Source organism: Centruroides vittatus, unplaced genomic scaffold, assembly GCF_030686945.1.
Source record: "Centruroides vittatus isolate TY-2023 unplaced genomic scaffold, ASM3068694v2 contig_478, whole genome shotgun sequence".
Lineage (NCBI taxonomy): Eukaryota > Metazoa > Arthropoda > Arachnida > Scorpiones > Buthidae > Centruroides > Centruroides vittatus.
The window spans coordinates 1-11,242 of NW_027122269.1; the positions used below are offsets into that span (position 1 = coordinate 1).

Consider the following 11,242-nt stretch of genomic DNA (forward strand, 5'->3'; position numbering starts at 1 on the left):
AAACGGAAACGAGAAAAACGCGTGGGAAAATTCTTAAAAAATTTCCCACGCTTTAGCTCAACAACTAAGTGGAAGTGCTACGGCTGACTGTTCCACTGTTAAGAGGTTAAGATGTAGTAATGTTTTAATTGTTGTGAATTGTATAATACTGCTAATAACATTGATTATAGAAGACCGGCAAAATTGAAATTATGAAACTGAGACCGGCAAAATTGTAATGTTCCATAATTTATTGTCTAACATCACCTGAGTAATGTTCATAATAATCCCTCAGTCGGTTCGACGAAACACAAAATTTATATTTACAGTAAAATGTACAAAATAATACAAGTTACAGTCACAATTAAATATGCACAAACACTAATCCAACGACAACCGACTATTTCCGTACAAATTCGTCGAAAGAACTCCTTACGAACAAACAGACTTGTAATTAACAAAACCTCCGAGTCAGGAACAAGTTCGTACACAAACACGTAACTTCCAACGAGAGAGTTAGTTAGCACTTCGATAACGACGATTTCTTCCGATTCGATCCGATCTTCCCGATACGAATCCAATACGATACGAACTTACGATACGAGCTTAAATAGTCGACGGCGTTCGAACCCTGCTCCAATCAAATTTGAATGTTCCCGCAACGGCCGCCAACGGTCACTTCCCGCCGGCCAATCGTCCGTCGTTGGACGATTTGAAACTTAACGGTTCTTCCCACGGAAGTTCCTAACGGTCGTTTCTACCGGCCGATCCTAACGACTTTTCCGTTATGAAAGTTCGTTGTAACAAAACAGGTGGAATCGCGCGCCTTGGCGATTCCATACCTTACACCTCCGCGGCCAAGGATCAAACTGAGCTTAGCCCAAGCCTGTTTGATCCAACAACACTCAGCAATTTTACAAATGTCCGTTCGTGCGGACTGACCCTTACCTCTGGTACAACCGGGAAAACTCGCTATAACCCGCGCACAGAGATGCCTCGCGATAGCGTAGGACCCCTTGGATCCCCGAGACCTATCCACGCGGGTCCCCCCTACGAGGAGGTCGTCCCCGTCGCCTTTGGCGCGTCATCCGGTTTTGTTGGTCACCAGATGTCGCTCGGCCCTTCTCACGGAATTTGGGTTTCTTACCGCGAGCTCGGTTGTGACCGTTGTCCGTCGTTTTCCGGACCGGCGATATGCCTCCCTCCAGACTTAGCACGTGTGTAGGTGGTTCCGATTGGCCACTGGCCGCGCCCGCCATGGCCTGAGACCTCCGGGTCTCTTCACCGCTGTGTTTTCTCTGAACCCGAGTGACGGTCGCCAAGATCACGTTCGCCTGTTGCCCAATCAATCCGGCCAAGTCGTCCACGGAATGACACTCCTTTGTAGCATCCAGAGGCTCATCCCGTGTCGTATTCAGTAACCCTAGCAGCGGTTCGCTAGTTTCCCCGATCGCTCGTCTTTGGTCATCGGCGTGTCGCGCCAACTGAGTCGCGGGTTCCCGGCCGATATCTCCCAAGTCGATTATTTCCCCGACGCCACAATTTTGACCCTGAGGCGTCCCAGCTACCCCATTCTTTACTGCTCTGACTCCCGGCCTCCCTTCATCAGCGTCCTCGCCCTCCAGTTTCCTGTTCGCGGCGGGTCGTTCGCTTCGGCTATCCGATTCGCTACCGGAATATCTCCTCGCAATAGGAGTCGCGTCCCCTGCTTTATTTTGCTCAGACTGCGCCCTCCGCTCACACTGGGCCGTGCGCTGCCGCCCTTGTGTCTGGTCAAGCGGTCCTATGACCATCCCCCGGTTTTTGTCGTCGGGCGGCTCTCGTTTAACCCCCTCGCTCGCTTCCACGAACATCCCCGCTACCGCACTTAATATACTCTGCTCCTTAGCTAATTCCCTTTTTCTTGCCTCGGAATCCGCTTTCTCTCTCGCTTCTACCAGCGCTCGGAAGTCCCTTTCCGTTAAGAGGGCGTCTGTCGCTTTCCCTAACTTATTGGTGATCGCACACATCACCCGTGCCAATGCCGGCGTTTCTTCGCGTCCTTCCTCCCACAATCCAAGCGGTACTGACGCTAAGCCTGCCTCTACCCGGTGACCGAAGGCTCCAACGAGTTGGCTTTCCTCCTTCGTTCCTGTCACCGCTTTAGGGACCCATGACTCCCTTAACCCCGACGCTTCCGTTCTCGAAACGTCCTTAACTGGGGGACCATTTCTGCCGCTTACTGTCTCAGCTTCCTTCAGCGACCTCCCGACTTCGGGTTGGATATTATGAACTGCCTCCTTTTGTCTTGCCGCGACTTTACTAGACTCCCTAATGTCCCGGTCTACCTGTGAGCTGCGCCTACTTTCTACTCCTAGCATGGAGACTTTGGCCACCCTCACCCCAGCGGTTTCCGTCCTCGATCTGGCTACGTACGTGGGCCTTCCTTCTCCCTGCATTGCCTTGACCCGATCTTTTGCTTCCCTGCTCCCCAGTGGGCAAGAGAGTTTGGATGCTCTCACCTCCACCACCACGCGGTCCGCTGCCTTGGGTCGCATGCGTTCGGCCTCGTCGTCTACTTGCCTATCAGGACACCCTCTTTTCTGCCAGTCAGTTTCCCTTGGTTTATCCAATTCCCCCTGCGGCTTGTTTCCCGACAAGCTAATTCTATCCCCGAAGTCGCGGTTCCCCTCGACTTTAAGTCTTTCGGATCGTGTTTGCTGTTCCTGCCGCTTTCTATCGTCTAATTTTCCGGTAATCCCCAGCCGTAACTTACGCCGTTCTAACTCTATCTCTGCCCTCCTCGTCCCGGACTTGATTTTTGCAATTCTTGCCTCTGACTCGATTTCCATTCTTCTGGTCGCTTCTTTGATTTTCGCGATTCTCTCCTTGCTCGCCGCCTTTATTTCCGCTGTTCTCGTCGCTGCTGCCTCTGCTTTGGCCTTGAATTTCGCGATCTCAGCCCGTAACCTACGTGCTTCGAGTTCATGACTCGACCTGCTTGTCCTATGCGCTGTTCCCTGCTCGTCGTCCTCCCAGTCTTTAGCATCTAGCTGCCGCGATTTCGCGCGTCTAGGCATCTCTGTGTGCTAGCGAGAAACAAATAATTTACCTGGGTCTAATTGCTGGTGATGCTCTGTACGTCTGCTTCTCTATCATAGCTCAGTTCTTCCGATTCTTTGGAGTATAATCCAGGATAATCCAACGTAATCCAAATGTATCCAAAATATCCTGTCGAGACTGCGCCAGTAATGTTCAAAATAATCCCTCAGTCGGTTCGACGAAACACAAAATTTATATTTACAGTAAAATGTACAAAATAATACAAGTTACAGTCACAATTAAATATGCACAAACACTAATCCAACGACAACCGACTATTCCCGTACAAATTCGTCGAAAGAACTCCTTACGAACAAACAGACTTGTAATTAACAAAACCTCCGAGTCAGGAACAAGTTCGTACACAAACACGTAACTTCCAACGAGAGAGTTAGTTAGCACTTCGATAACGACGATTTCTTCCGATCCGATCCGATCTTCCCGATACGAATCCAATACGATACGAACTTACGATACGAGCTTAAATAGTCGACGGCGTTCGAACCCTGCTCCAATCAAATTTGAATGTTCCCGCAACGGCCGCCAACGGTCACTTCCCGCCGGCCAATCGTCCGTCGTTGGACGATTTGAAACTTAACGGTTCTTCCCACGGAAGTTCCTAACGGTCGTTTCTACCGGCCGATCCTAACGACTTTTCCGTTATGAAAGTTCGTTGTAACAAAACAGGTGGGAATCGCGCGCCTTGGCGATTCCATACCTTACAACCTGTATTAGTATAATTCGAAAAAAAAACACTTAACACAGAAGAGCTAACGTTAATTACACTTCGGTCCGAAATGCATATGTTATGTTTTTCTGGAAAAAAATAAAGATATTTGGTCAGTTGTGACTGGATTTATTTGAGTGATCAGAGAGAGCTCACAGACATGCAGAATTTGGCTATTAGAGAATATTACATATAAAATGAAATTTTAAAAAGAAATCGAATAAGCTAGCATGATATTTATAATTGAACTGTTGAGTTCAAAATGGTCCCAAGTCCACAGACCTCTAATTTAATATATTCAGAAATGCTATTTTATTTTAGTATTTTAATTACTGTAACCGAAAGTTGTATTAATATACTATTTTAATACAAAGTTAATTAATTTTTGATGAAATGATAATAAATTGAAAAATAAGCAAAAGGTTATTTTTTTATTACCTAAAATATAATTTTCATATTTTTCTGATAGTCTTTAAAGTTTCTCAAAGTAAAATTTAAATTTAATTTTGCATTTAATTTAATACAGATATATGGATTTGTTATATAATGAATTATTCTCTTGCTGCACTCACATGCTTTTAATTTTACAAATTTCAAAAGTAGAGTAGTATTATTTAAATAAAAATTCTTTGCATTTACGGAATTTTAGTGTTTAACATAAAGTTATAATTTATACAACGTATTATTTACTTGCTTATACATATTTATATATATACATAACATATTTTTCATATTTAAATGTGCATAAGCTACGTACAGTTACATTATTGTTTAAATCAATAATTCCAACCAGCAACTATCTAAACTGTGTTGTAGAATGAAGAGATATTAACGCAGTAGCTTGAAATAAAATGCAGATATATCCAAATATGGGAAATTATTCAGAAATTGCTTGTCTAACTTGTTTCATTAATCCTTCTTGTCAAATGCTTAAGTACTTGGGAATAGACTTCATTAAAAATTGCTCTCATAAAAAATACCGAAGAAATTTTGTGGAGAAATTATACGTCATATATGTGTATATAATAGAAATTCATGACTGGATCTATGTAGTTTTGACAGCATTAATGACAATATTTTTCAAGAACGAAATAGATTTGCCTTGTTATTCGTGGGTTAATCGATTTGAAAATGAAAATAAACTTGGACCGCTTACTAAATTTATTTTGTCCTTTTCACTTATGAGTGTAATGTCACTAATCAGAAAGAAAAAATTAACATTGTCTTTAAATCTGTCGAGTTATAAGGGTGAGAAAGAAAGACTTGCAAAGCTTCAGACATTATATTTACGTCTACAATTAACAGTTGACATCTCAATTTTAATCTTAGTTTCTATACAAGTATTTAATGTTTTGAAGCGTGGAGAATACGGACTGGCAGAATTTGTATTTTGTGATTTTTACATAATGTTTGGTGAAATTTATTTATTTATGCCAATAATTTCGCTACTTATGTTTCTTTCATTTTTTAATATTTGTATATTTTGGAGATATAAATCATTGTCTGAGGAACTGCAATGTCTTCTCCGTGAACATCAAAATCATGTTCAGTTATATAATAAAATACAGAAGCTGATGTTAAAACACAGAGAATTATTGGAACAAACTGGACATTTTAACGATGTTTTACAAGATGTTGTATTTCTTGCTTATAATGCAGAAATTTGGATATTGGCATTGGGATTGTGCGTAATATTATATCTTGGACATAAAATGCCAAAAATAAGTTTTTATTCTTGGTAGTTGCAATAATTAGTGATTTTCCTATGACATCTAAGACGAAATGCAAAAATTTATTTTAAATATACACTAAATTCCTTCTAACTCGGACAATTTTCTTTCGAAACAGTAAATACAGATTACTTGATAATAGAAAAATTATAATTAACAAGTGTTTTAGATAACCGGAAGTCTTTGTTATACAGTGCATTATATTAGGGGCCGTCCATAAATTACGTAAGGATGATTTCAGCCATTCTAGACCCCCATCCATTTCTGTGTAAGAAACCGTAATATTTTCTTTTATCCCCTTCCCCTTACGTATCTTACGTAATATTTAGGCATGATTTTATAGAAAGATTTTAACAAAACAAATTTTTTTATGAAACCTTAAAAATCTTAGGTCTAAAATATATACTTATTAATTGGTTAATTAATATGTACTGTTATTTATAAAGACTTTACGTGAACAAATTTAAAAATATAAAAATTTAATGAATTCGAATGAACAATTTATTTTAAGAACTTTATTTTTTTAATTATTAACAATATTTTCATTATTATTATCATTAAACAACGTCATAATATTCATTTTTATATTAATTTTAATTTTCACAAAAAACTTTGACAGATCGACTAGCTAGTATACGTGAAAACAGAAACGTCATACAAAACAAATCAAGAGAGAGAAACCACCAGACTGCCTTTCTCCTATGATAAAAAATGTGTAGAGCGTGAATCTGCTAGCGTTATTATTCTATCACGTCAAACGAGATGGCATTGGTACAACGAGTGTTCTTAATAGAAACCGCCAAATTGAAGCCAAATTCAAAACTCCACCACTTGAGATCAAAAAATAAAAATAAGAATATTACGTAAGACGAGATCTTGTACCCCCCTACCCCTGAGTAAGAAATCGTAAGAAATCCTTGACCCCCATCCACCCCAAAATACCTTACGTAATTTATGGACAGCCCCTTACTGTAGAGGTAAAAGACTGTATAGTATATACCACAGTGGCGTGCCGTCATTGGAAGCGATGGAAGCGCCGATTCCACCTTCCAATGACCTACCCTTGAATTTTATAAAATATAAATTTTCATATTTTAACGTACTTTGAATTAATTAAAATTAATATTTTATTATAACTGCATTATGTATCTTTTACAAATTTCTATACTACATGTGAAAAAAAACGATAAGATTGCTATTGTATATTCGAATAATTCGGTGGCGGAAGGAATGTCGAAACCGGGTCAGTCTCCAATCAGCCAGATTATATAGGCATTAGCACATGCGGTTTACAGTGCACCAACCTCACCCGGTTTCGCTGGTAGAAGCGACACACTCGTAAAGAGTACAGCTTTATATCCCGGAGCGGTTGTGGGCTGTTATCCGCCTGCCTGTCAACTTCCAAGCAGCCAGATTATAGGCATTGGCGCATGCGCTTTACATAGCACAAACATCACGGTTTAGCTGGTAGAAGCGACACACGCGTAAAGAGTACGCGACTTTATATCCCGGAGCGGTTGTAGGCTGTTAGCCGCCTGCTAGATATTCGGCCACCCTCGCTCGATTATGTGAATAACGAGGAGACTAGATCAACGGCGGGCAACCCGGGGCCAGCTACGGTTGGCGAAAAGTTTCTATCCGGCCCGCGAGATCTTTAATAGATTATTAAATTGGAAAAATAACTAATTAATAGTTATTTTTCCAATTCTTTGTAATTTTCGAAAACGATAAGAGAAATAAATGTAGTAATTAACTTTTTATTTATTTATTTCATATTTGCAGACTAAAAAAATTACAAGTCACAAGAAGGCGTCAATTAACTACTACGGCGCGGAAAAAAACGTAAAATTTATTCTGGCCTATGTTATAAAAAGGGTTGCCCACCGTAGACTAGATTTATAACAACCCAACCGATAAGAGTTTACTGGCGCGTTTTTATGATAGTTCTGTATAGTTGACAGGAGTTTAAAAAAACTCCATTAAAATATTTGATATATTTATTCTGCGTTTATTCCGCTCTCCCATCTTATATTACTTACGGATTTCGATGTTAAACCGGTGATATTACGATTTAGTATGTCTCATCTGTAAGGGGATGCAGAAAAAACGTGTACAATTCTAGTACAGTGTTAAAAATTAACTGTTACTTTGGCAGCATCATTTACAACCAAATTTAATGAATGAGACGTACAGTACATACAATGGTACAAAAAAAAGCTCTAGAATTTATTTTCCTTAAATTTACGATTTATATATCCGTTGTCATAAAAATTTGTCTTTCCACTGTTTTCCCAAGACTACAGATATTCAGGTACAAAGTAACTGGTTTCGACTTATTTCTACTTAAGAAGTGACTAAATAATTAAGAGATTAGGGAATGGGGACATAAATAAAACCCTGTTGAAAGAGCCAGAATTTTACTTCAACAAAAGCTTAACAGAACCAATCACTCGCTCAGTACAGTGGGAAACTGATTTCCGTGTACACCTGGTATTAAAACGAATTAGTTAGAAAACGAATGACTATTAAGTTTAACATAGTTAGATTTTTACAGCTACGGTGAGAAACGTTTAAAATTTACAACAGCCCTGTGGCGTCCTTTGAGATATACTAGTGATGCGACAAAAGAGGCATTTGACATTGACCGGTATCGGCACCCTCGGGATTTGGCACGCACACACTCACTACACACCTACCTGGACCGGCACTAGTTCCATCCATTAGCTACTCGTATCAAGATATTTGACTAAGTGGATTGTTTTAAGATTTAAAAAGTAAAGACTATTTTATGTTATTTTTATGTACGTTTCTTTACAAAGCTATATTTTAATTATAATTTTCTTTAAAAGTATATTAATACAATCGAACAATACATTGTACCAGGTATGTATATCCACCGCACATTTTATTTCACCGAGTAAGTTTTTATAATTTATTTTTAATTTTAGCCCTTATATCGTGGCTAGCGATTCAGAATGTAATTGTGATATTAAAAATACATTTAGAGAAGTCTACAGTTTTTACTGGCTTATCGAACAAATGAATACGAATGGACCCTAGACCAGTGATTCTTAACAGGGGGCCGCGGCCCCTGGGGGTCCATAAGAAGTTTGCCGGGGGCCGCCAAATTATGCAAAATTTCCTTCAGAATATAATAAAAAGAAAATTGATGTATAATCCGAATATCGTATTGAAAAGTGAAATAAGAAAGATAAAGTTTTCCTATTTAGTTTTTATTTATTTATTTTGTATTTCTTCCTACATACAACTTTGTTAGTACAGAAGAAATAAATGTAAATATGCTACTTACACCGCAGTATTTACTTCTTTTATTCCAAAGCAATTTTAAGAAACTATTAATGCTTGGAATTTTAAAAATAATTAGGAAAAATAGTAGGCTTTGAAAATTTAAATATTTTTGCAAAAGATATGCAAAATCCTTACGACAAGTGGGCGTTTTAGTTTTAGTTTAGTTTTAGCATCGACATTGGATCGATTTATCGACATGTTTCTTATTTTATTTTCTGTTAAAAATTAATGAGTTTTCATGTTTAATTGTGAAGTTTGAATGTTATTTAAATAGATAATGAAATAATAAAGTTATGATTTACATTTATTATATAAAAAATAAAGCAATAATAAAAAAATCAATTTATTATAGATAAATTATCAAATTATCAAATATAAATTATTATTAAAATATGGGGGTCACAAAAAAATTATGAAATATTTGGTGGGCGGCGAGTATAAAAAGGTTAAGAACCACTGCCCTAGACCATCACTGACGCGCAATTAACTGATTGCCCCTGGAAGTCGGCTTCTTACAGAAACACAGCTTCCCTGTCATCAAATGTCACGGCACGCCACTGATATACCAGACATGGGCAAATGCGGCTCTTTTTGAGTTACATGCGGCTCTTGATAAAAGTGTTAATTTCTGTTTTTTTTATATTATTTTTACAATTTTATTTTTATAATTTTGTGAAAATATGTTTATTAAAAAATTCAATATTTGTTTTATATTATATTTATATTATATAATAAAATCGCATGCGTTACCATACTATCCACCACGACAGTACAGAACTGCGGCTCCCATGCATTTTGCAAAACCTTCATTTCGGCTCCCACTGAATTCTTGCTTCCCACCCCTGGTATATAGTACATTTCTGTATACTGTAGTTACAAAATTTTTTGAATTCATTGCTTGTAATAATAAATTCAGCAGTATGACCTGCTAAAACTCAGTAAACATCTGTGTAAAGCTAATGTTAATAAATTACTGTACTATGTATACGATTTCTCGTTTTCCACATCGTCAGAGATGTACCTCGCTAATTCGGACTTTTGCTAACTCAAACTATCTTCAATTCTATTCGAGATAGCGGAGGTTTACTGTAATCTATATATATATAATCGAGACGGGTTGATGATAATAATAAGCGCAAAGCCTAAACGGTTAGGAGTTGAAGGTTGAAATTTGGTACACAGTTAGGGTACGTCATGAGAACGTACACTGAGAAGGGATTTTCGAAATTCCCCCCCGGGGGAGAGGGACAGGATTAAGGCTTCAACAGCGGAAATGTTAAGTAACATTGAAAGTGTTAACAATCGAAGTGTTAACAATGGAAGTGTTAAGAGAAAGCGACGTGCAAGATTTACAGACGCAGATGCAGTTTTTTTCGTTTCTGCGGGAAATCGAACATATTTTTAGATCCATCTAAAACTGGTCTAACCCGTCGGCCCGCATACGGCCCGTCACATTAAATTGTGTGGCCCGCTAAGCGATATTATATATCTATTACAACGTTTTGTTTCCCGTTATCGTGTATATCCAAAACAATTTAAATGAAAATTTGCATGTGTCATTGTTATAATGCGCAAGTGCGAGTACGAACTCTTGGTATAACAATAAAATCTTATTCATTTTGTATTTGTTTTACTTTTTTAGAAGCATGTTTGCCTAAATTGTGGCCCACCGTAATGTTACGCGTGATGAAAGTGGTCCGCGAAGCAATTTGGGTTGGCCAGGCCTGTTTTAGACTCATCTGAAAATTCTCTAATTAGTCTGGAAACAGGGGGATCCAATTCTTGCATTCTGTGAAAACGGGTAAGATTGACTATAACTTAGTCTTCGCTATCGTTACTTTTCTCCCGAGCAACGCCGAGCATAAAAAAACCATAGCGCCTCACTAATAGCCGTGTGGTTTTCCGAGTTTTCTTTACGTGTCTAACACAGAAGTAGGGATTCATTTCCTATTAAATGCTCCCGGGCGCACTTCCCTTGGCAGATCGCCCAAGCGATCTGCCAAAGGAAGTGCACCCGGGTATTGCGTTGCCTAATTGCATCACTTCATTCAAATCCGAGTAAATTATAAGGCAAAAGCTAGTAAACTACTGTGATATTCCGAAAGCTTCTTGAAAACAGCTCTAAACTTTAGTGCCGTCGGTTTCGCAATATTAAAGTAAACGTATCAATGACTTAGTAACAAAATATTCTCGCCGATAAACAAAATAGAGATTAACATCATTAAACTTCGAATTTTCGGTGCAAACCGTCAATTTCTAATCATATTTTTAATTTATTTCATTTAAAATATAATTAAAAATTGAAGCCCGGCATTGTGACGATGTCATTCTTACACATATTTGCATTAATATTTCGGTACTGTGTTATATCTTTTGTTTTTCTTTTAGAATATTCAAAGGAGATATTTAATTACGA

At 38.4% G+C, this 11,242-nt stretch overlaps 1 protein-coding gene across 1 annotated transcript; it reads right to left on the bottom strand.

Moving 5' to 3' along the window:
• Window positions 1-1,126: 1,126 nt before the first annotated feature.
• LOC136977844 (plectin-like) lies at window positions 1,127-3,038 on the bottom strand (the record flags this gene model as incomplete). Its single annotated transcript, XM_067273429.1, has 1 exon — window positions 1,127-3,038. A coding segment is annotated over exon 1 (1,912 nt), but the record flags the coding sequence as incomplete, so codon positions are not given.
• Between the last annotated feature and the right edge of the window lie 8,204 nt (window positions 3,039-11,242).